The sequence below is a fragment of the Mauremys reevesii genome, linkage group 3, assembly GCF_016161935.1.
Source record: "Mauremys reevesii isolate NIE-2019 linkage group 3, ASM1616193v1, whole genome shotgun sequence".
Lineage (NCBI taxonomy): Eukaryota > Metazoa > Chordata > Testudines > Geoemydidae > Mauremys > Mauremys reevesii.
Window position 1 is genome coordinate 917,344 of NC_052625.1, and position 22,666 is coordinate 940,009.

Here is a 22,666-nt window from a genome sequence, read left to right on the forward strand (position 1 = left end):
TGATGATTCATGTACGAGATGGCAGGTGGTGTGACAAGTGGATCTGTGGATGCAGCATGCAGGGGTGTTAAGAGGAAGTAGCTGTGTTGATAAGGGAAGGAAATAAGTTCACAATTGCTGAAAGGGAAAATGAGGCAGAGCTTCATAGTAGTTCTGGGGAGTTGAGAACGTGTGTGAGAAGCTGGGGAAGCCAACCGAGAACTGCTGGGCGAAGAGAAGACACTTGAGAGACGCACATAAAGAGAATTATTGTTCACAGCATTAAGGAGCATTAGGAAGGGCTATATGGAATACTTGTGCACAAAAGATGTTTACTCTTTTAGAAAAGACTAGGACAATTTAAACAATAAGTACTCCTCTTCCCTGTTGTTGCCCCAAGGTTTATTCTCTCTGTCAAGCATGTTTTCATTGCAGTGCATGGGACTTCAATTATGTGTTCTGTATTCTTGAGTATTCTTAAATGGTGCATGTTAGAAGCATTTCTTATGTTCAGTGCTGCTGCTTGGACCATTGAAATACTGTGCTGTACAATAAAAACCTACTGCACTGCTGCAGAAAGCTTACCAGAGATACGTAGATTCAAAATGGCCACAGCTTCAGACTCTTGAAAATAGAGCCTTGCAGAACAACATAGATGTGGTGTGCTTACAGTAGTCTTAAATAGAATGGTGATGGATACAGAAAAATCAGTTGTTAGAGTGGAGGATATTGCAATATATCCTGTAGTTCATCCTGCCAGTACATTTTCTCCTTGAAATAGAATATACGCCCCTGTACTTTAGAATCATTGGTTTTAAACAACTCTTGATTATGGAGAGGCCATTTTGAATTTTTGAGCATTTGTAGTAATTATTAGGAGAACTTATTTATTGAGGTGATATACCAAGAGCATTATGACAGAATATTTTTAGGTGTCAGATTTGATGCATACATAAACCTTTATGGGACCTTTTGTAGCTAGGACACCATCTTTATATTGTACCTGTAAACTTTAGTGCTAGTTTACATCCATGTATATTAGAATCATTAACACTGAGACACAGTAATTAATTTTGTCAGACCATAAACATTACGCCATTTCTGTGAAATATAGCACTTTACATTTTCCAACACTGTAATACCCCACCATGGCTCTGACTATTAGCTTGCTAACATAAAGTATCGAACCCAGGATTAGGTGCTTACAGAAAAAGGGCCCATCGTTGATCACCTCTTTGCAGAAGCTGGAAATGTGTGGTAAGATTTATGTGCAATCTTTCTGTTGTCATTTCTACTGTATCTGTTTTGTAACTCTTGGGATATGTTTTCACTAGAGGTGTAAGGTGTACAAAGTCCAGCTCAAGGAGGCATATCCAAAAGAGGCTATTTATCCTAAAAGTCCTTTCTTTATCTCTTGGTCTCTGGAGAATCCAGTTTGAAGCAGTATATGCAACCTTTTCAGGAGGTGGTACCTCTTGGGAAGTGTTACAACCTGAGTGAATTAGTTTAATCACCTTCTACTGATCTTAGTTCCTGGAGGAACTGTGGTCCTCCTCCCCCATGGAATTACATACAGTCCCTGGCCCACAATGGTACATACACTTAATACAGTAACATCTCCCAAAGCTATTGCGGGAAATTGCCATTTATGTCACAGTTATGGGAAATACTATAAGTGCAAATTGAAGAAGTGATCCTGCAAATTGGGCGTGATTTGCATTAAGAACAAATGAGTAGGGGTTTTCAAGACTCCTGGTGAAAGGAATTGCTAATATTTAGAACCACCACAAATTATTTTGACTGGTTAGCTTTGGTGGGACAAAGTTACCATCTTTTGAAGATAATTTTTTCTGACATTGAGACTGTAACAGTTCTCATTGATTGAAATAGCCTCACACTATCTGTGCATCAGTTATAGGACTATTCAGCACCTTCCTTGAATGCAGATTATTGATTTGAGGGCAATTAAATTGTGTCAGAGAGAATGTGTATATTAAAAATTAAAGGCAGTATAATGGTCTCATTACTTGCACACATGCATAGTAAGTAGCAGGTATGTAATGTAATTGGTAGAAAGGTTAAGTATACTAGCTAATATTTAAATCTCAGTGGATTGTTTTAGAAAGATTTGTGAATTTTTAAGTGTTCCTGTTAGGTGCCATTACCACTTTGGAGGCTGAAATCCTCTTGTCATTACAGCATAAATACAGTCCTCTTTCCCCACTCTTTCCAATTTGTAACCTCAGCTCTGATCTAGAGGGCCACCTCTGTAGATGAGTAAATTACTCATTACATACTGTGGCAATACATGACCTTTTCTGAATCTGTCAGCAAGGCTGCCAGTTGTGGTGTTAGACTGTGAAAACCAATTCTACTAGGAAGCAAAATGAGTCCATCACTTTGTTCAGGGACCACAGTGAAACAATTTCTGGTAATTCTGTTCTGTATATACCCTTATTCCATGCTCAGCACTGTAGTATACAAGCCCCTTTCACTAGTGCATTAAGCACTGTGACTAACATCTATCATGTGTTCTCTCCTCCTGTCCTAGGTGGAAGTTGCACGCGTGTGTGTGTGTGTGTGTGTGTGTGTGTACACATGATACTATATGTTTTTTAAAGAATGTAAGGTCAAACAAATGCACCTTGCACTTAGAGGGGAAGGTCGAGCACTTAGAGGGGAAGATCTTTCATTCCTGTGGGAGTTCATTCCACAGCCTTGGGCCAGCCCTTGAAAAAGCTCTGTCTTGTATTTGTTGTTCTACATCTGAACCCAGAGTAAACCAGTATCAGTTACCTAAAGATTCTATATCCCGTTACAAAATATCCAGGCAACCCATTGTCTCTAAAGACACAATGTCATATTTCAGCTAACGACTTGCACATTTTAATTTTTTTGAATTCCCTTTTATTTGCTTGGGGGGATGGGGGAAAGTATTTGAAATGAAAAAATGTAAGGGGGGTTTGTGTGTGTGATGACTTACAAATAGCTAAAATATTTGTACACTTAGAGTAAATTTGTCCACAAAATGTATTCTCAGCTGAAGCTGATATGGTTGGCCTAGAAATAAACATTTGTTATAGAACCCCTATAAAGATGAGTTTATAAAGAGAATATAGATTTCTAACTATAATGGCACCAGCAAGCATTACTACTCTGGAATAAAACACATTTATCATGGCATGTTCACTAACCTTTTTAAAAATGTATCAACAATATTAGTTTCTTTGAATCCCTGCTGTTAAAATCTGGTATATGACTGATTTGGCATCACACAGTATTCAGCAAAAGTTGTTTTCAAGTGGAAAAAATTCTACCTATTAAACAATATTTAATCTTTCTATGAAATTAACTACTTCTCTCCCAAATCTAATCTTTCTTCTTTGTTTATGCTTTGGGGGAGCTGGGATTCTTCCTTTTCAAATGAGCTAAGAAATATGCCTTTAATCTTGGTAGATTGTGAGAGATTGGACTTTAAAATTGTGATGATGTTGGTTTTTCTGCAATCTTAGATAATGTTTGGGTGTCACCAATTTCTGTTCTAATTTTCATCCCCCTCCAAAGTAAGTACAGCTGGGCTTGTGGTCCAAGGACAGTCTAGTGTCACAAGATGGGGTATCACAAAATTTGACTTGCACAAAACCACAGAAGAATAATGCACCCTTTTGCAGGCCATGGCAATATAATCTTTATAGCATACCATATCTATGTATTGCATCCATCAACGTTTTTGTGAAAATATGTAGCTTTGCAATTGCAGCTGGCCTAGTTGGGAGAAAAACAGCCTTCATAACATGTTGTGAATATCTTCATCACATCGTTTCAGTTTTAATTTAAAAATCCTGACTTTTAGAAAAGACCTGTGTTTCAGCTTTATGTAGTGGTAGTGTAGTAACCTCAGTTAGTAAATATGCATGCAAGCATGTTTTCAGGTCTTGGTCTGAACGTGAAGATGGTTACTTCCCATGCCATATGGCACAGCAGATGTGCCCAGACAAGATATAGAGCAGGCTGTGAAATTAATTTGGTTTTCTGAATGTGTCTTGTTCAGTTCTATGGTGATGCTCTGTAAAGCATCACACCTCAATGGGGGGTGGAAGGAAGGATGTAAAGGGTAGGAGAACCCTGTATTTCATCAGTGTATGAAAGCATTAACTGATACAATGAAAGGAGCATAAACTCTGGAAGGCTAGTATAAAAGTGTAATTAGGCAGGCCAAAAAAATTGAAGAATAACTAGTAAAGGCACACAATCTAACAGCAAAAATATTTTTAAGTACATCAGAAGCAGGAAGCCTGCCAAACAGTCATTGAGGCCACTGGATAATCACAGTGCTAAAGAAATACTCAAGGAAGACCATTGCAGAGAAGCTAAATGAATTCTTTGCATCGGTCTTCACTGCAGAGCATGTGAGGGAGATTCCCATACCTGAGCCATTCTCTTTAGGTGATAAATATTAGGAATGTCCCAGATTTTAGGGGTCAATAGAGGAGATTTAGGAACAAATTGATAAACGAAATAGTGTTACGTCACCTTGACCAGGGCGTGTTCATCCAAGAATTGTGAAGGAACTCAAATATAAAATTGCAGAACTAACAACTGTGGTGTGTAACCTATCACTTAAATCACCTTCAGTACCAGATGACTGGAGGATAACTAAGGTGACACCAATTTTTAAAAAAGGCTGCAGAGATGATCCTGGTAATTGCTGTAAGCCTCACTTCAGTAACAGGCAAATTGGTTGAAACTATAGTAAAGAATAGAATGATCAGACATATAGATGAACATGATCTGTTGGGGAAGAGTAAACATGGTTTTTGTAAAGGGAAATCATGCCTCATCATGCACAGCTCCCTAAATATCATCTGTACGTATATCTCACAATGATTGAGAGGATCACTGTGCCACAAGCTTTTCTGAGAGCGGTCACATTACATTGTTTATGAGTAAATACCATGGAAGTGGTGTGCTAGGTGTAGTGATTTGGTAAGGCCTGCTAGGCATTGCTGTTACAAAACAGTCAACTCTTTGCCAGCTGGCACAAATGTGTCGCTGTGTCATAGAGAGCAGTGACTGCTATTGCCAATGTCAGTTACTAGTGAATGATCTTGTTGTGTTCCTGTCTTGTGCTATCAAGGCCATTAAAACATTACACTGTCGAGGAACAGTGTTGATTTAAAAACAAAATTCAAAATAGATTTTAAACCCTGTGCTCACCTGGGTACCTTCCTTACCACAGTACTTATGTGGTTTCACCTCCTCTGCAGTGGCAATGCAAACCATGTTAGAAACCATTGTTGTTTTGAACAGTGTTTAAACAGAGTTCCATTAATTTGCTTTGAGACCCAATGCACCCAGGGCCAAAAAGAGATGGGGACAGAGAGAGTAGTGGAGGGAGAGAAGGATACAGGCCGAAGAATACATGCTTGCTTCAACGGGCACTAATGGGGGGAGGGGTGTTATGCATTCCCAGAATGGATCAACTAAGTGTTAGCATCTTGAATATTTTGTTCAGTAATGTTACCAATGTTAATTATTCTGGTGCCATACTTACGATAGCCATTTCATTACAGTGACAGCTGATGAGCTGTGGAAAGGGGTTTTGGCAGAGACCGGTGCTGGAGCAAGGAAAGGAAGAGGAAAGCGAACCAAGAAAAAGTTCAGGAGGGATCTCAATAGAGGCCAGATCATTGGAGAAGGTAAATGCATAAATAACCATAGGACTGGTAAATGTGTTGCTCTTACCATTTATAGTGTTTTTGGTTTGTAATTAGGGTTGGCAACTTTCTAACTGAACAAAACAGAACACCCTTTCCCCACCCCTCCGAGGCCACGCCCCCGCTCACTCCATTCCCCACTCCCTCCATCGCTCGTTCTCCTGCATCCTCACTTTCACCAGGCTGGGGCAGGGGGTTGGGGTGCAAGAGGAGGGTGAGGGCTCTGGCTGGGGGTGTGGGCTCTGGGATGGATCTGGGGATGAGCAGCTTGGGGTACAGAAGGGGGCGTGGACTCCAGGAGGGGGTTTGGGTGCCGGAGGCGGCTCAGGGATGGGGAGGGGGTTGAGTTGCGGGAGGGGGCGAGAGGGGTGGGCTCTGGGTGGGAGTTTGGGTGCAGGAAGAGGCTCACAGATGGGATAGGGTGTTGAGGTGCGGGAGGGGATTCAGCATGCGGGCCCGGCCCAGCAGCACTTAACTCAGGCAGCCCCTGGAAGTGGCTGGCATGTCTGGCTCCTACGCGAAGGGGGAAGTGGGCTCTGTGCACTGCCCGCCCCCCACAGGCACCACCCCTGCAGCACCTATTGTCAGCCGTTCCCAGCCAATGGGAGCTGCGGAGCCAGCACTTGGGGTAGGGGCAGCACGCAGAGCCCCCATGGCTGCCCCGCGCCTAGGAGCAGGACATGCTGGCTGCTTCCAAAAGCCGTGTGGAGCCAGGGCAGGGCATTCCAACCGAAAAACAGACGCCTGACAACCCTATCTATTTGTAATACTTTTTATAAGCAGGGCAGTTAGCACATTGGCATTAATTTCTGTGGAGTTATGACAGCGTGAGATGAGCGCGCTCGCGCTCTCGCTCGCTCTCTCCTTTTTTCTTAGGTGATTTTGATAATGATGCTCCATTTCACATAGCTCCATTTCCAGCTTTTAATACAAATTCTGTCTTGTGAAAAGCAGTTGAAATATAAGTGAACATTAAAACCTCCATTTTATTAGATTCACCTTATGTACTGTTGAGTTTTAACCTTTAATTTTACATTAAATGTGAGGAAAATCTTTTCACGTTTCGCTTTTCTTAAGGACGTTCTGGTTTCCTTTGGCCTGGTCTCAACATTCCTGTAATGAAAAGTGGGGCAGTCCAGACAATTGGTCAGCGAGACAAAGAGGAGCAGGAGAAGGTGCAGTCTGAAATTATCCGGCAGAGGGATGAGTGGGAGAAGAGAAGAAAAACAAAGGTGAAGAGAGAGAGAGGCTGGACTGGAAGTTCCTGGGGAGGCATCAGTCTGGGGCCCCCTGATCCAGGTCTTAATGGAGGTAAGAAGTCTGCATGTAATTACCTTCTTAGAGGGAGGCAGGGGAAGAAGAATCCGTACTTTCCCAGCATTTTAAATTTCTTTATAATTATTCTCCTCTATACTAGGAACTATACGAATTTTTATACAAAAAACCCAGGCAGTTAAACTAAAGAGTGAGTAATCTTAACTGGACTGACAGTTGTTACATTAATGCTCAGCACTAGTTGACTGCTTCTCAGTTTAACTTTTGTGAGTCTTAAAATATGAAAACACTTTTTGTATGTCTTACATCAGCAGCCCTGAGTACAAGATGTAGCCATATTTGTATTGTTCCCATTAGCTTAGTAACAGAAATAAAAATTCCTTGTTAGCATAAACAAGGAAAGAATGGCTAATAAAATGTCATATTAGAAATACAAATTATAGGAGATAAGTATAAGGCTATCGCCTCGCATATTTAAACCTCTTACCCAAACTCAAGGCCCCGTGCAGTTGGTGACAAGGTGAGGCTAAATTCTGTTTCATGTCCTAGATCAGTGGTGGGCAACCTGTGGGCCGCATGCAGCCCATCAGGGTAAGCTAATTGCAGTCCACGAAACATTTTGTGGACGTTGACTGTCCGCAGGCACAGCCCCCCGCAACTCCCAGTGGCTGTGGTTCGCCGTTCCCGGCCAAAGGGAGCTGTGGAAGGCAGCGGAACACAGGAAAGTGCTGGCCGCCACTGCGCAGCCCCCATTGGCCGGGAACGGCGAACTACGGCCACTGGGAGCTGCGAGGGTCCGTGCCTGCGGATGGTCAACGTCCGCAAAATGTCTCTCAGCCCGCCAGCAGATTACCCTAATGGGCCGCATGTAGGCTGCAGGTTGGCCACCACTCTCCTAGAGTCTCTGTAACAGTCTTTTGTGGTAACTAGAAATTCTATGACAGCTCCATTTAGAACAAAAAAGTTTTTAACAAATTAAATGTGAAAACAAGTAACACTCAGCAGAGTAATGTCTGTGAAACAGTTAACGTTGACATTTATATTGTCATGTTTAGGTTTTTCTGGTAATATTCCATTGAGATTTATCAGACAGTTCACATTTCTCTGCAGGATTGTTTCAGGCTCTCTGCAGGCTCAGATGTAATTGCACCTATTAAACTTGATTGATGTTTTCAAAGTTTTCTTCACACCCATAAGAGCCAGTAGCATAATTTATTTTCCTTAAACTAAAGTCTAGCTTCTGGAGCATATTTCTGCAGCAAGGAATGGGTTCTGTGGCAAATTGAATGGCTGCAGAATACACGGAGCCCTTCCCAAATTATGCATGTTAAGGTTTTCTAATCTTCTTTCAAGTTACTTCTTTCAGCCCCCCCCCAATCAGTTTGTGGGTTTTTGTTTTGTATAAACTCCCTCCAGTTTGCCAATATTTTCCAGTAATATGCTGCATGGGACGCCATATAATGTTCCAAGGGTGCATTTGCACCAAAGCCATGGCAACTGGAACCATTACCTCCCTGTTCTGTGAGATTATGCCTCTGTCTGTTCAGATTTATCTACAGCTTGGCCACCACTGCCTTAGAGGTAATGGTGGATCTTCCATTACTCAGAGACTTTTAAGTCAAGATTAGACTTTCTAAATACACACTCTAGCTCAATCACAAGGCTTAATGGAGGGCTCCTTGGGTGACGTTCTCAGACCGGTGATGTGCCGATCATCCTAGATTATCAGAATGGTCACTTCTAGCCTAATCCAAACTTCACAGCTAATCGCTGGGACAGCATCTGTTTTGGCCATACCTCCATGTAAGGTGGTGCAATAACTCAACTGGAAAAATGATTCAGTCAGCAAGACTTTTCCTGAGGGAAGGCTAGGCGGGGTGGGCTATTTATACCCTTCTATAGCAGTCAGGGATGGAGGGCCGTGTGTTCACCCTCACTGCCAAGTTCTGCAGGTTCTGCCCCCAGGTATGTGCAGTGTGGCTCTATGGAGGAAGAACTGCTGTTGGTAAGCAGCAACTTTCTTCTTCCCCATGTATCTTGTTCACCATGCTGTCTGATTCAGCCATCTCTAGAAGCTTAGCGCCACAAATGCTTGTTTAAGAGCGGTATGTTTTTTGAGTTGTTGGTATTTGAAAGTTCTCTCACCTGCCATATGAGAGGCCTACTGACTCCTTTTCCTTTAGAATGTAAGCTCTTCATGGCAGGAACCGTGTGTCTTTCCTGGCTAGGAAGCATAGAGCTTGTTGTGGGCATGACCAGAAACAAATTATTATTAATGTTTAAAATAGTCAGATAAGAGAGTTTATTTAGTGTTCAGTAAGTTCTGAAACAGGAACCTTGGCAAAGATGTGACCAGTCCTATTGGCAAGGTCCATCACCAAGAGAATTTGTTAGAGTTTATAAAGTAAATATTGGCATTTGCCAAAGAGACTTGCTTATTGTGCCTTTTCCCAAAGTGGGTGTTAGAGCACAGGCCAGTCAAAAGGATCTGACTGCATTTCTGCTTAGTTTGTATCTTTTCTGCCCTAGCTTTCATGAGCCAAATGAGCAGTAGCAAAGGATAGTGGTACAGAATACTCAAAATTCTGCCATGCTCTTGGATTTGCTTTTTGTCCCTTATGAGACATTTCTGAAATGGAATTCTGTTTTCAAAAGTAACTTGCAGAGGGGAAGCTTACATTTATTCATATAATTTATATAGAGAAAAGAAGGGTCATGCCCTTTGGTACCTCAGGTGTAGCATATACCTGCCAGTGTTTTCTTATCACCATTCTGAAAAGACTAAATCATGAATGTTATGTGAAAGGTTTAGTTTTGTAAAGATTGCTTCCTGACTCCTACAGGGCAGAAAAATGATGCTATAGTTGCATTTGACTGATTACAGAGAAATTTTTCAGGCAGCCCTTTAAATTGAATACCCTTTAAAGTATTGCACTAACATATTATGGTTGATTTGAAGTGGCAAGATTTTTTTTCCCTGTAGTTGTATAGAAATCTGTATCAAATAAGTCTCATGGTTGCTTGCTTGTTTGCTTGAATCATCGTAGATTGTCTAATATTATATCATTCAAAATATTCTAAAATGATACTAGAGAATAGTGTAGACATGATGGAAGGGAGCCATTTATAGAATTGTTACATCCTCTAGCAATATGACGGTTTCCAATCAATGCATATACGTTCAGTTCACTTAGGGTAGTCATCTGAGTAACAGTTATGCAAGTAGGCAGCTCATGCATGCAAATGATGAAATACACAAATGGATCATCCCTTGGAACATACTGTGCACAACTGTTTATTCCCCCCAGCACTTCTTCAGCAGTGAAGAGCTAGGAAGAATAGAGTGTGTAACTTTGGTCCTGGAATAAATACAGAGTTATGACCTCTCAAGAATTGAGTAATGGTGCCCCAAGAGTTTCAGACTGAATTGAGAGAGGAAGGTTGGTCTTGTCATCAAGGCACTGTACTGAGTTTCAGGATACCTGGGTTCTGTCTCCAGCTCTGCCCCAGACTGAGTGACTTTGAGCAAGTCACTTAACCGTTCTGTGCCTCACTACTTCTTCCAGAGATTGCACATGTTGATGCCACGGCAGGTGTGCGCACACCCCAAGCACAGACGTCAGAGATTTGTTTTCCTCAGCAGTATCTGTTGAAGCGGCTCGAGCACCCTCTGTTAGCATACGCCACAGCAGGCTGGTATCAGAGCGGAGCCACCCACCTCAGTTCCTCCTTAATGCCAGTGATGGTGTCGGAGCGAATCCAGGCTTGAGTGATTCACGTACTTCCCTCTCTATGCTTTCTACGTATCTGTACTTTAGTAGCTTGTTGGGTATAGTTAGTTTTAGTCAATTTTGATAGTTTTAGGGGTAGGTGTCTGGTTTTGGGCTCTCTTGACCCTTTTTTCTTGGTACTGGGACCTGTACTGGAATGATGCCTTGCTCGTTGGAGTTTAAGTTCTGCAGGATCTGTGCCAGTCAGTGACCAGCATCCATCCTGCCTGAAATGTTTGGGAGAATCTCACATTAGTGACAAATGTCACATCTGGAAAAGCTTCAAGCCCTGCCCAAAAAGCGAGAGTGTGGTGAGGCTTGAGGGCTTGCTCATGGAAGCAGTACTTCGACCCCCGTCAGAGTCGTCACACAGGGAAAGCACCCCAACTACATCAGTTTGGTACAGAGTACCCCACCAGACATGTTTGCAGTTCCTTGGTCCCATTCTTCGGTACCGAAGAAAAGACTCAGACCTTCCTCAGGTTCTGCCTCTTGTTCTTCTGTGTCAGTACCAAAGCAAGACAGAGGCAGACACTCCACAAAGCATTTGAGAGAAAGGCCATCCCTGGAACGCTCATCACCTCCCAAGGGGGATCTCCACCTTCGGGACCTGTGTCAGGTCTGTCGAGCTCTCCCATAAAGGACATTAACAGAGCCAGCAGGCAGTGTCACACCCAGCCACCCCAGAAACACCCCAGCAGCCCCAAGAAACATGTTTAGTCACTCAGTACTGGTATCGTGGCAGTAGAAGGTCTGCAACCCATGTCGATGCCTGCGACTTATAGCTCACTGCACTGAGATCCTGCAGCATGGTTACCCAAGCCTCCCCTGAAGCTTGTCTTGTCAAGAGGAAAGCCTCCTCTATTTCCCTGCTACCGCCATTCCTGGGCTCAGGCTGTCTCTCAGCCCCTCCTCGGTCAGAGGCATCTGACTCCTCAGGCTCAGAGGTGAGGTCATTTCTGTCCCATCCAGGACATAGCACGCCCCCCCCCCCCCAATCAGAGTCATTGGTACTACAGCGCCATGTGGCAAACCCAATGGGCCCCAGCTAAAGGTCAATGCCATGGATAAGGAGGGGTCCCAGCCCCATACCAGTGGCCATTCTGGTCACTGTGGGGGCATTCCCCCTTCAGCCAGGTCCTGCTCTCAACCCTCCTGGTGCACTGGAGACACAGGCACCAAACGCACTACCCTCCAGAACCCGGTGCAGAGACTGGTTTCGGGCACCAAGAGCACTGTTCTCCGATATCTGCTATTGAGACAGGTACTAAGCAGCTGGAACTCATGCAGGCAGCCTCTCCACCGCAAGCTATGGACCAGAACCACGTCAGATGCCTGTTGCCTCCTCATCTTTATCATCAGCTGAGGCTATTGGGCCCTCAAATTACTCACCATGTCAGAGGGCCACAGAGTCCATCAAGAGCTTTTAAAAAGTGGCCTCTGTACTTGGCATTCAGGCAAAAGAAGTGTCCGAAAGGTCTCACCAGTAGATGGACATCCTGATATCGATGACCCTGGCTTAGGGTGGCTCTACCAGTTAATGAAATCATCCTGGAGCCAGTCATGGCTCTTTGGCAGGCACCGAGCCCAGAGGAGGTGCTTTGTCCACTCTAAGGGGTATGCTCATTTTTACTGTCACCACCCACTCCCCAGGCTCTCCTGTGGTGGCAGCCACCAATAAGCAGGAAAGGCAGGGACATCAAGCTTCCACGCCAAAAAGCAAAGGCTCAAAAAGGCTGGATCTGTTTGGTGGCAAGCTTTATTCTTCAGGAAGCTGCAACTCAGGATTGAAAACCAGCAGGCACCCCTGAGTCGCCATGACTTCACCTTCTGGGAGAACGTTAAGAAGTTTAAAGACAAGTTACCCGAGGAGTGTAGACAAGAGTTTGCAGCGATGAGTGAGGAGGGTAAACTGGTCACCAGAACTGCCCTCCAAAACAGTTTTGGATAACAGTTTGGATATGAGAAGGTGTATATGGTTGCAGTCAACTGGATTTCCCCTAGAGGTCCAACACACAATCCAAGACCTCCCTTTTGAAGGCCCCTGTCTGTTTTCAGAGAAAATGGACAACAAGATTCATAGCCTCAGGGATTCCAGGATGACCAGCACTCAAATCCCTTGTAATCTATACTCCAGTGACAGGGGAGGAAGCAATTTCTTCCACAGCAGCCATTCAGACACCAGAGTTTTGCTCCCTGATCCCAAAATCCACCAAGAAAAATGGAAAGGGATTATAGGAGGTGCCCCCCATGGCCCTCTTCAGCATCAGTGGGCTCATACCATCCACCCACCCCCTTCCAAGCAGGCATTGTGACTCAAGGACAGTGTACCAGCCACCTGTTCCATCTGTTCCCTGTCTTTTTTTTTTTCAATTATCTCATTCATTTCCTGTGGGGTGTGGGCCAGTCAGGTCAGCAGGGCAGGTCTCATGGGGGGTGGGGGGGGGCCATCCAGTCAATTCTCTTTATCCCGCCTTCCTTCTTCCCCATCCCACCACCACTGTCACGAGATTGCCCTTCAACAGGGGTCCACCCTCTTCAGGAGGGAGGCAGGATTTCCCCAGGAAATTTTCCCCCCCCCCAGGGGAAAAGTTCCCACTAAAAAAAAGGGGGGAAAGGAAAGGTTTAAGGGGGAGATTTAGAACAAATTCCTGAAAATAAAAAAATTCTTCAAAAAAAATCCCTGTGTGAATCCCTGTGGTGGTCCCTAGATATGTCCATCCAGAGATTTTAACGCAGCCAGCATTGGCCACACACCTCACAGCGCCCATTGGCACACCACCAGTATAGGGTGCACACACACCTATAGTGGAATGGACATATATCAGGCAGCAGATAAGGAGCACAGTTATGGTTCAATCTCTACTGGAGATAATTCTCTCCTCTTCTTCTTCTCCTTCTTCCTTCTCTATTGATTTATAAGATCTTTTTTGATTACCATCTTCTTGTTACACACTGGATCTGGTTTGGCTTGACTCTCAAGTTGTTAGTGTAAAATGGTGTCGAGAAATGATTGTTTAAAGTTAAGAGTTGTTTTAAATAAACTAAGTATATTATAATAACTCTGGCATTTTTAAACCTTTAGTTTCATTCCAGATTTTTCTGGGATTTTCTGAAGGAGAAAGGGAAGTTTGAGAAAAGAAGGAAAGGAACTTGAGTTGTTACTAAAGTATTTGTTGTGTTATGGTTTGGTGTTGAATTTGTTTGTTCTATTTTATTTTTTTTTTTTTTTTTTTTATTTTTTTTTTTTTTTTAAAATTTTTTTTTTTTTTTTTCTTTTTTATTTTTTACTAGTTTTTTCCATGTTTTACAAAAACATTTGAACAAATATACAAAGTGAAAAATATTGTAGTACTGTAGTTGTTTGTATACATCACCCAGTCCACCCAGTGCAAACAATATCACCATGTCTCCAGCACACTGAGAGTGTATGCATGTGCAGGCAGGAGGAAGGCTTCCTCAGTGTAGAAATATCAGTGTGTAAAAATAATAATTGATATGTGCTATATGCCCCAAGAGATATGTGTAAGTTAACCTTATATAACACTTATAACCATTTATACTATGGTCTCATCCAACTCCTGGCTTCTATGCATCCCCCACCCCTCTGTGTGCTGATGTGTGCCCTGCCTTGCACATCACACTACAGAACACTGCTGACAAGGCAAGTTCCATGTTATTTTAAATAATAAACATGGTTCCAAAAACAAATATATAAATATTATAAATAAATAAAAAATAATAATTATAATATTATAAGTAATTATAATGTATTAGCAAAACTAAAATAAACATGATGTCCTTGTGTTGATTGGTTTTGATAGGCTTGTTTCAGTCAGCATGATTCATGTGGATGCATGATGCATGATGCCCATGGGGCAGAGGCCAATAAAGAGGCCAATAATCCACTTGTGTTTGAAACTGAAAACTAGGAAAGCAAAAAATAAAAACCTGAAAAGCTTATGCCCAAATAAATTTGTTAGTCTCTAAGGTGCCACAAGGACTTCTCGTTGTTATTACTCTATAAATGTGCTGAATGCCTGTCTTATTTTGAATTTAGGGAGCATACATTTCTAAATGAATTTGATCATTTAAAAATATCTTTGCAGATCACTGTAAAGAAAACAAGCAGTGGCCTTTAGTTTAGTGTATATAAATTGCAAGCCATGCCCACAGAGTCTACATGCTGCAGGGATTATAAATTAGATTTGTATAAGAAGCTTTGTCCCTTTGTAATATTATATCACCTGTCATCACAGGTTACCCTAGTGCTGTATTGATAGGAGCAAATAAATGAAGTACATATTTGTTTCGTTTCTCCCAACAGAAACTTACGAAGACTTTGACTCCAGGGTAATTGAGGTAAGTGTTGCAAAAATCGTCAAGGACTTATATTTTTAAATATAAAATAATGATGTTTAAATTCTACACTTTAATTATTGGCTTCTGATAAATCAGCTTTATTGTGATGGAAGGTAGACTGACTGAGGGAAATATGAAACAATGTTCTATTTCAGATGCACAATAAAATCTGCCATTCTTTTAACTGATGTTTGATCTTCTGTACTATACAGATAGTATCTAATTCAGAGGCAGCTTTGTATGACATTGAAAAGACAAATGTTTGAAGATAAAGCTTGTGCATAGTTCTTCCTTAAGCTAAAGCAAGTTGGTTGAAGAGAGTACTTCCTCATGTCCCCTATTATCTCCTACTACAAAACAAAGCTCCATACAGCAAATACCAGCAGTTTTCAAATTGTGGCTCAGGACCCCAGAGTATTTTAATGGGGTCGCCAGGGCCTGCATTAGACTTACTGGGACCCAGGGCTGAAGCTGAAGCCCGATCTCCACCCCAACCTGGGGTGGCAGGGCTCGGGCTCCCTCCCTCTTCCCCCAGCCTCCCAGGTCATGTAGTAACTTTGTCATCAGAAGTGGGTTCTGATGTAGTGAAGTTTGAGAACCGCTGGCAAATACTATAGCTCCATTTGTGAAGAAGCAGAAGCAAAAAACACAAGTCAATTATAAGAGTTGTGCATGGTCGGTCCCCTCCCTCTTTTTAAAACCAGAAAAGCCCAGGAAGTTTTGTTGTTGATTAAAAAATTGATTTAATCTCCCAAATGCCTTACCTGATGTGTCTCAGACCTTCTAGGGAAAACTCTAACGTGGAATAAACCCAAGCATGCGAAAATTTCAGGTTGATTTAAGGTGGTGGTGGTAACCACAATCCTAAGGCTGATAATGGAAGGTTAGCCTTCAACCTTAATAATGGAGATGTTCTTCTGTCAGCATATATTCTCTAATTGGATAAGATTTTAGTACCTTTTAAATTGTTGAGGAAAAGATGTTAACACCTAACTATATTTACTTCCACTGGCCTTTTTAGTCCTCTTGATAACCAAGCTACAACACTGGCTGTAGTTCCCACTGTTTAGTTCAGTCCTGACACCGTAGATTCCCTCAGACCTACCTCTCAGTCTTTAGTCATGGTGAAATATTTTGGAATTATTCTGAATCTTCTTCAGTTTCATGATTGGTTGCTTTTTTCTACATCTTTGGAATTTTTTTTAAGAGTAGTTAGATTAAAATGCATCCTGTATGTCATAAGTACTTTATGAAGTCAGTGAACCACCTTAGCAAATGTTAGAAACATTTCCCCAGTTGCCTTGGCAGTTTTTGATGATGGTGAATGTTAGCGTGGCAGCTGAGTTCAGATTATTTTATAAAAATAAAGTGATCCAAAAGCATGTGTGAGCAAAAACTCATGTATAATCCTTATTGAGTTCATGCCACAGCATTTTAACACTGGTGAGGAAGATAGAAACAAGCACAGTAATACAGTCTAATGTTGGGGATCCGGAAACTACAGAAAGTGTAAAACACTTATTAAAGCCTTCTGCACTACATCATATTCTATAGACCAAAGATTCTCGCATCTGAAATGTTGTGTGTGACTGGAGAATGTTATGGACGAGGAAAATCACGTGTGCTATCTGCCCTTATGACCTATATCCAAGAATTCAACTTGAAGGGCCTTAAAAGCTATTTTCAGTACAGTTCTCAAAAATAAGTTGCGTGAAATGTGTACATTTGTTAAATTGTTTATTTTCTGCATTTTTGTGTGTGTGTATTTCTATGGAAAATATTGTTGGTTGTTGTAAGGCTTAATTAACATTTGCAAAATTCTTTGTAATCCTTGTGTGCAAAGTGAGGAAGTAGTGAGAAGTGGTATTGGTTACTAAACCCATATTGCTATCGAAATATTCTCTAATGGATGGCAAAACTTTAGGCTAAGGGTTAGCCATCCAAGTTCCTCACCAGCCATGGTTTTAGGGAACTGGTAGGAGAAAATTATTTTAAAAGATTTAAAACTTAATTTCAATTTGAAAACAAAATATTACAAAAATGGAGACTTTGTGGTGGGGAGGTATAAAGTTTTTATTGCACAGGTCTGGAATGACCTCATTATTTATCAATGGTGAAGTTATTAATGAATTATGCAATTCATCCAAAAATAGTGGACGTTAACACCACACAACACCATGCCATCACATACCATGTTCATGCCCCCCATTTGTCTTATTTTAGTCTCTCTCTGTTCCATTTGAAATGCTTTAGTTGTTATGGAAACAATGACATTGCATAGACAGTATTTAGTGATATCCTTAGATACAGAACAAAGTCGATGTCTGGGACTCATTTGCCACCAGTTCACATGCACATATTGTGTCCTTCAGAATGGATAGCAACTGTTTGAATGCCAAAAATGTTTTGCCTTCTGTTAGCATGTTCCCCCTTTCTCCCCTGACTGCAGTGAGGCTGAGGCTGGGGCAGCGGCAGCAGCCTCGCCACTTGGATCTCCATCAGAGCTCAGTAGTTCTTGGACAGCTATGCCCTAGTGTTTCAGACCCCTTGAGAGGGCCTGAGCCACCTGCCTCTGACATTGGTCCTCTTTAAGGTGTCTCAAGTTGGGCACCCAAAAACTCGGCTCACAAAATCACTAGTTGCTTGTGAAAATCACGGCCCATTTTTATTCCTTTAAAAATAGTCCTGCTTCTCCTTCATGGGTAAGTAGGGAGGGAGGGTCAATTATGTGCTGATTGTGGCAGCTTACCATAGGCCAGTGAACCAGCCGTTGGGGCCACATGAAATGGCAGGTTCTGGCAGCTTTTCAAAGCAGTAAACCATGCCAGTGACCCTTTTATGGGGCTGCACAGTGGGACCAGACAGCTCTGAAGAGAATTCTTCAGAGGGAGTTTCCAGCAGGAAATTGGGAGAGGAAAATGTACTCCAAAGGCATAAATCAGGGGTGGGAAAACCTATGGCATGTGTGCCGAAGGCAGCACACAGGCTGATTTTCAGTGGCACTCACACTTCCCAGGTCCTGGCCAGAGGTCCGGGGGGCTCTGCATTTTAATTTAATTTTAAATTAAGCTTCTTAAACATTTTAAAAACCTTATTTACTTTACATACAACAATAGTTTATTTATATATTCTAGACTTATAGAAAGAGACCTTCTAAAAACATTACAATGTATTACTAGCACACAAAACCTTAAATTAGAGTGACTAAATGAAAACTCGGCACACCACTTCTGAAAGGTTGCCAACCCCTGGCATAAACCATCACAATGGCCTCTGAAATCTTGTATTTTAAAATGCTGCATAATTTCAAGAGCATAATATTTTTACTGACACTTTAAAACAAACTTTCATATGTTATTTTAAAAACGGGTAAAAGTGCTTATTAACCAAGTTGCTTCAATTCCAAGCTAACTGATGTTTACACATCAATTATAAACACCTCAGAACACAGTTGAATAATGAAAATTGACAGACTCTGAAGTACAATGGAGCTGACTGGCCTGTAACAGGATTTGTGCACATGCATAAATCTTTGATTTTTAATTGCAAATAAGTTTTCTTCACCTCCATTGGAATTCTAATATGTGATTACAAATTTCACAGTGTGTTTTTTCAGAAGAATTTAATCTAATGACCTGATCCAAAATATAAATATAATATGCAGCTTTTTAAGACGCACCACCATTGGACATCTGCAAACTCTGACACTGTGGAACGCTCTATAGAGAGCCTTGTTTCTGTCCTGCAGCTGGGACTGGCACACATACTTAAAGGAAAACAAATCCATAGAACAAATTCCTTGCCTGCCAGAAGGCCTGTACTCCAGTTCCCCAATGCACCCAGCTCCTGGAGCAACTGCAGTAGGTATAGTGCAGATCTCCAATGTGGACCCCAATGGGAAGACAGATCAGATCAATGTAATCGACAAATTTACCTGGGAAGGAAGAGCAGAGTTTTTTATATCATCCCCTCTCCATAAAATAGTAATCTGCTGCTGCTGACGGGTGTCCTATAACTGAGTGCTTCCTTCCCCGCGTGAATAGCTTTCTCCCGTTTGGACCAGGGCTGGAGGGACACTCTCATTCCCAGGACTGAGTGTGATTTCCGTATATGGTGATGGGGTCTCAGCAGTGTCTCTGATGCTGCTGTTCAAAAGCAGGTGGCCCCAGGCAGCTGCAGAACACTGTGCAGAGCTAGCAGCCAGAAAGGTTCTTGGCGCTGGATGGACCCTGCGGAATGTGACTAGCATAGCTTTGGCATATAAATAATATGAATAATAGAATGATAAGTACCAAGAATGTATCTAATATTTTATGATAGCATGTCATTCTGGAAAGCTGGCTACAGGCTGCAGCTAAGGGTTCTCTTGATGCATCTTCCAGAGATAGTCCTGAACATGCTGCGGCGGGATGGTGCTTGTCAGTGACTTCTGGCCAATTAACTACATATGAATTTCTGCAGCTGAGATGTTTTCTAACTACAGAGTTATGCATCAGCCTCTTAGACTATAAGCCCAATGAAAAGCTTGTGTCTCTCCCAGAGCTATCATAGTTTTTGTTACAAGAACGTTCCCACTCGATAAGTATCCAGCAGCTTCATTATTAAATTCAGTAGATTTCTAACTCCATTTCTAATCATGATCTGAGGGCTGGGAGATAAGCTTAGGACATTAGGACATTACACACCCCTTAATCCACAGCAGTTCTCTCTGAAGACTTGGGGAGATTTGCACAAAGCTCAAGTGTGAAATATGGCTCTTATACCTGGGTTCTAGTCCAGGCTGTGCCACTGGCTTGCTTCAGCAAGTCATGTACCTGCTCTGTGCCTCAGTTTTCCCATCTGTAAACAATAATGATTCTGATCATCTCTGTATAGCATTTTGAGATCTATAAGACCTGGGAAGTAGTAGTGTTCTGATTATATCGTAACTAAACTTTCACTTATTTAAGTGTCTTGTCACATTCAGCGGTAAACAAGGCTTGCTTTTAGGACCATCACTGTGTTTCTGCCCTTTGTTTCTCTTCCCTTCTTCCTCCCTGTCTGTCTTCTTCTCTGAACACTTTCCCCAAAAGCAGCAGCTCCCACTTCCCTCCTATAGGCTTCCCTCCTGCACTCTTCCCTTATTCTATATGCTAATATAATCAGCAGTGAAATAGTTAAATATCCACAGTAGGCTTTACAATTAATATCCCAGGGAGATGAACAGGGTAATGGAGTGCCTCACACAGTTTGTTGCTTCAGGGTGTTTGCTGAGTCTGATGACAACACTGCGTTGGTGTAAACTCCATTCACACTGAGAAGTCATCTTCACAACCATTAAGACTGAAACACTATTAAAAATTTTAAATAAGAGCTGAGATTCAGCAGACTCTGTACCTGTCCTGGAACCACCCCAGTAAATCAAATGAGTGTTTGCACTGGTGCATAAGTTATTGCCTATGAGCACCATTGTTTTAATAGAATCCTAGAAACAGAGGGCTAGAAGGACCCTCGAGAGGTCATCGTCCAGTCCAGCCCCCGCGCTCGGGCAGTATACAGTCTCTGACCGCTGTCTAACCTGTTCCTAAAAATGGTAGTACAGTACACAGTTTTGCAGTATCAGAAGCTGATTGCCCACTGTAATGCCTTTTTTGTTTTTCTCTTAACACTGTCTTTAAAGAAAAAGGCAGGTGACCCAGTGCTAGGTTAAACTTCCTAGGAAGTGCATTCATTTCGCAACATACAGCTATTTAGGATAACATTGATTCAGCTGCATCCATTATTGAGAAAAAAGTTTGTATGGGTAGTAAATGTGCAGGCCTGTACACATTAACCCATGTAACACAGAAAAGAAGCGTAAATGGTTAGTGTGGAGTTGGAGCATATAAATCAGTCCCACAGTCATGTAGATAGTGGACCTCAGTGCAGAAGGCTCTCTCTGGGAGCTTCCACCATATGTCCTGAAATGCTATACACTGGCAGATAGGACGCTGTTCTCAATGTCCTGTTCTTTTCCTTTCATGTCTCTTCTGAGCACTTTTCCATGCTGTCTTTATGCCTGGAGCCATATTTGCTTCCCAATTCTCAGGCCACCTCCCTTAGTTCATGCAAGTCTCTAAAAACAAACAGCAGCTTCAGCAGGCTGACAGGCGAGTTTGTAAATAAACCCAATATGCTGGATGATGCAGTCTCCCTGCCTTCAGACTGTTCATCTATTGGAAAAGCTCTTAGGGGAATTTACCTACAGATGTTAGCTGGGAGAGAAGGCAAATATTGGCCACCTGTCAGTTAGGAAGGGAAGGAGGGCACCTTCCCCCAATCCTGACACACCCTCAAAAGGTGCGCAGTGTGTTGGGTGGAGGTCCCAAGTAAGACTTGCTCCTGACCCTGTCCCTTTTGCCAGCTCTTCAGGGCTTACCATAGCACCAGCCCTGCAATAATCCTCATGCTTCCTGCACAGTTGAGGGGTAAGAGACAGGATGCATGAATTATATGGCCCCATTACTGTCTCGTTTAAATGAGGAATAGCTACTGTAAGATTGGTCAGTGGCTCTCAATGTTTCCAGACTTCTGTCCCCCTTTCAGGAGGCTGATTTGTCTTGTGTACCCCCAAGTTTCACCTCATTTAAAAATTACTTGCTTACAAAATCAGACAGAAAAATACAGAAATGTCACACCACACTGTTACTGAAAAATGGCTTGCTTTCTCATTTTTACCATAGAATTATAAAATAAACCAATTGGAATATAACTATTGTACTTACCTTTCAGTGTATAGTATATAGAGCAGTATAAACAAGTCATTGTTTGTATGAAATTTCAGTTTGTACTGACTTTGCTAGTTCTTCTTATGTACCCTGTTGTAAAACAAGACAAATGTCTAGATGAGTTGATGTACCACATGGAAGACCTCTGCGAATCCCATGGGGTACGCGTACCCCTGGTTGAGAACCACTGAGATAGGGAATACAAAATGTCTTTTAACAACAATACTTTCACATAGACTTCTAAACGTTACTTGTATTTTATCTAGTGGTTTAAAAAAACACCCTGGAAGCAGAAGTTCAGATACTTGTTGTTGTACCAGGGATATCATCTGTGGATGCAAGAGGCAATTTTCTGTCTGATTATTTTTAGCTGTCTCTTGCTTCCCTGTCTTGTCCATTTGTGTCACCTCTTCTAAATCTGTAGCCAGTTGCCTCTTGGTTGACATGGTACTGGCACATCTTGTGATATATTTTTCCATACAGAAATGTTGAATTCAGAACCCATATTCATCAGCATTTGAAAAATAAAGAGAGGAAAATTTGAGGTGAAAATAGGAAACTCTCTTTTTGACTCCATTGAAATACATTGGGTGGACAGAGTGGGGGAAACTGGGATTTTTTGCTAATATTGAAATAGCATTTTAGAACCACCTTGGCAACTAACAAAAATGTCTTGTGTGATTGAAAGGGAGAGGGGATGGCACACTGGAAATTACATCTGAGTTAACACACTGACAGAACATTGTTCATTAATCTGAAAATGATATACAATTATAACAGCCCCATTTAAAATCAACTTGACAGCCTGCTTGAGCTC

General features: G+C 42.0%; 1 protein-coding gene across 3 annotated transcripts in view; it reads left to right on the top strand.

Moving 5' to 3' along the window:
* Window positions 1–22,666, top strand: part of MRPS5 (mitochondrial ribosomal protein S5) — an 86,612-nt gene that overhangs the window by 26,764 nt on the left and 37,182 nt on the right. For all 3 annotated transcript variants that reach the window (XM_039530369.1, XM_039530371.1, XM_039530370.1), the window contains 3 exons: window positions 5,553–5,678; window positions 6,774–7,007; window positions 15,069–15,103. In XM_039530369.1, coding sequence (XP_039386303.1) covers window positions 5,553–5,678; window positions 6,774–7,007; window positions 15,069–15,103 — 395 coding nt within the window. The remainder of the gene's footprint in view (window positions 1–5,552; window positions 5,679–6,773; window positions 7,008–15,068; window positions 15,104–22,666) is intronic.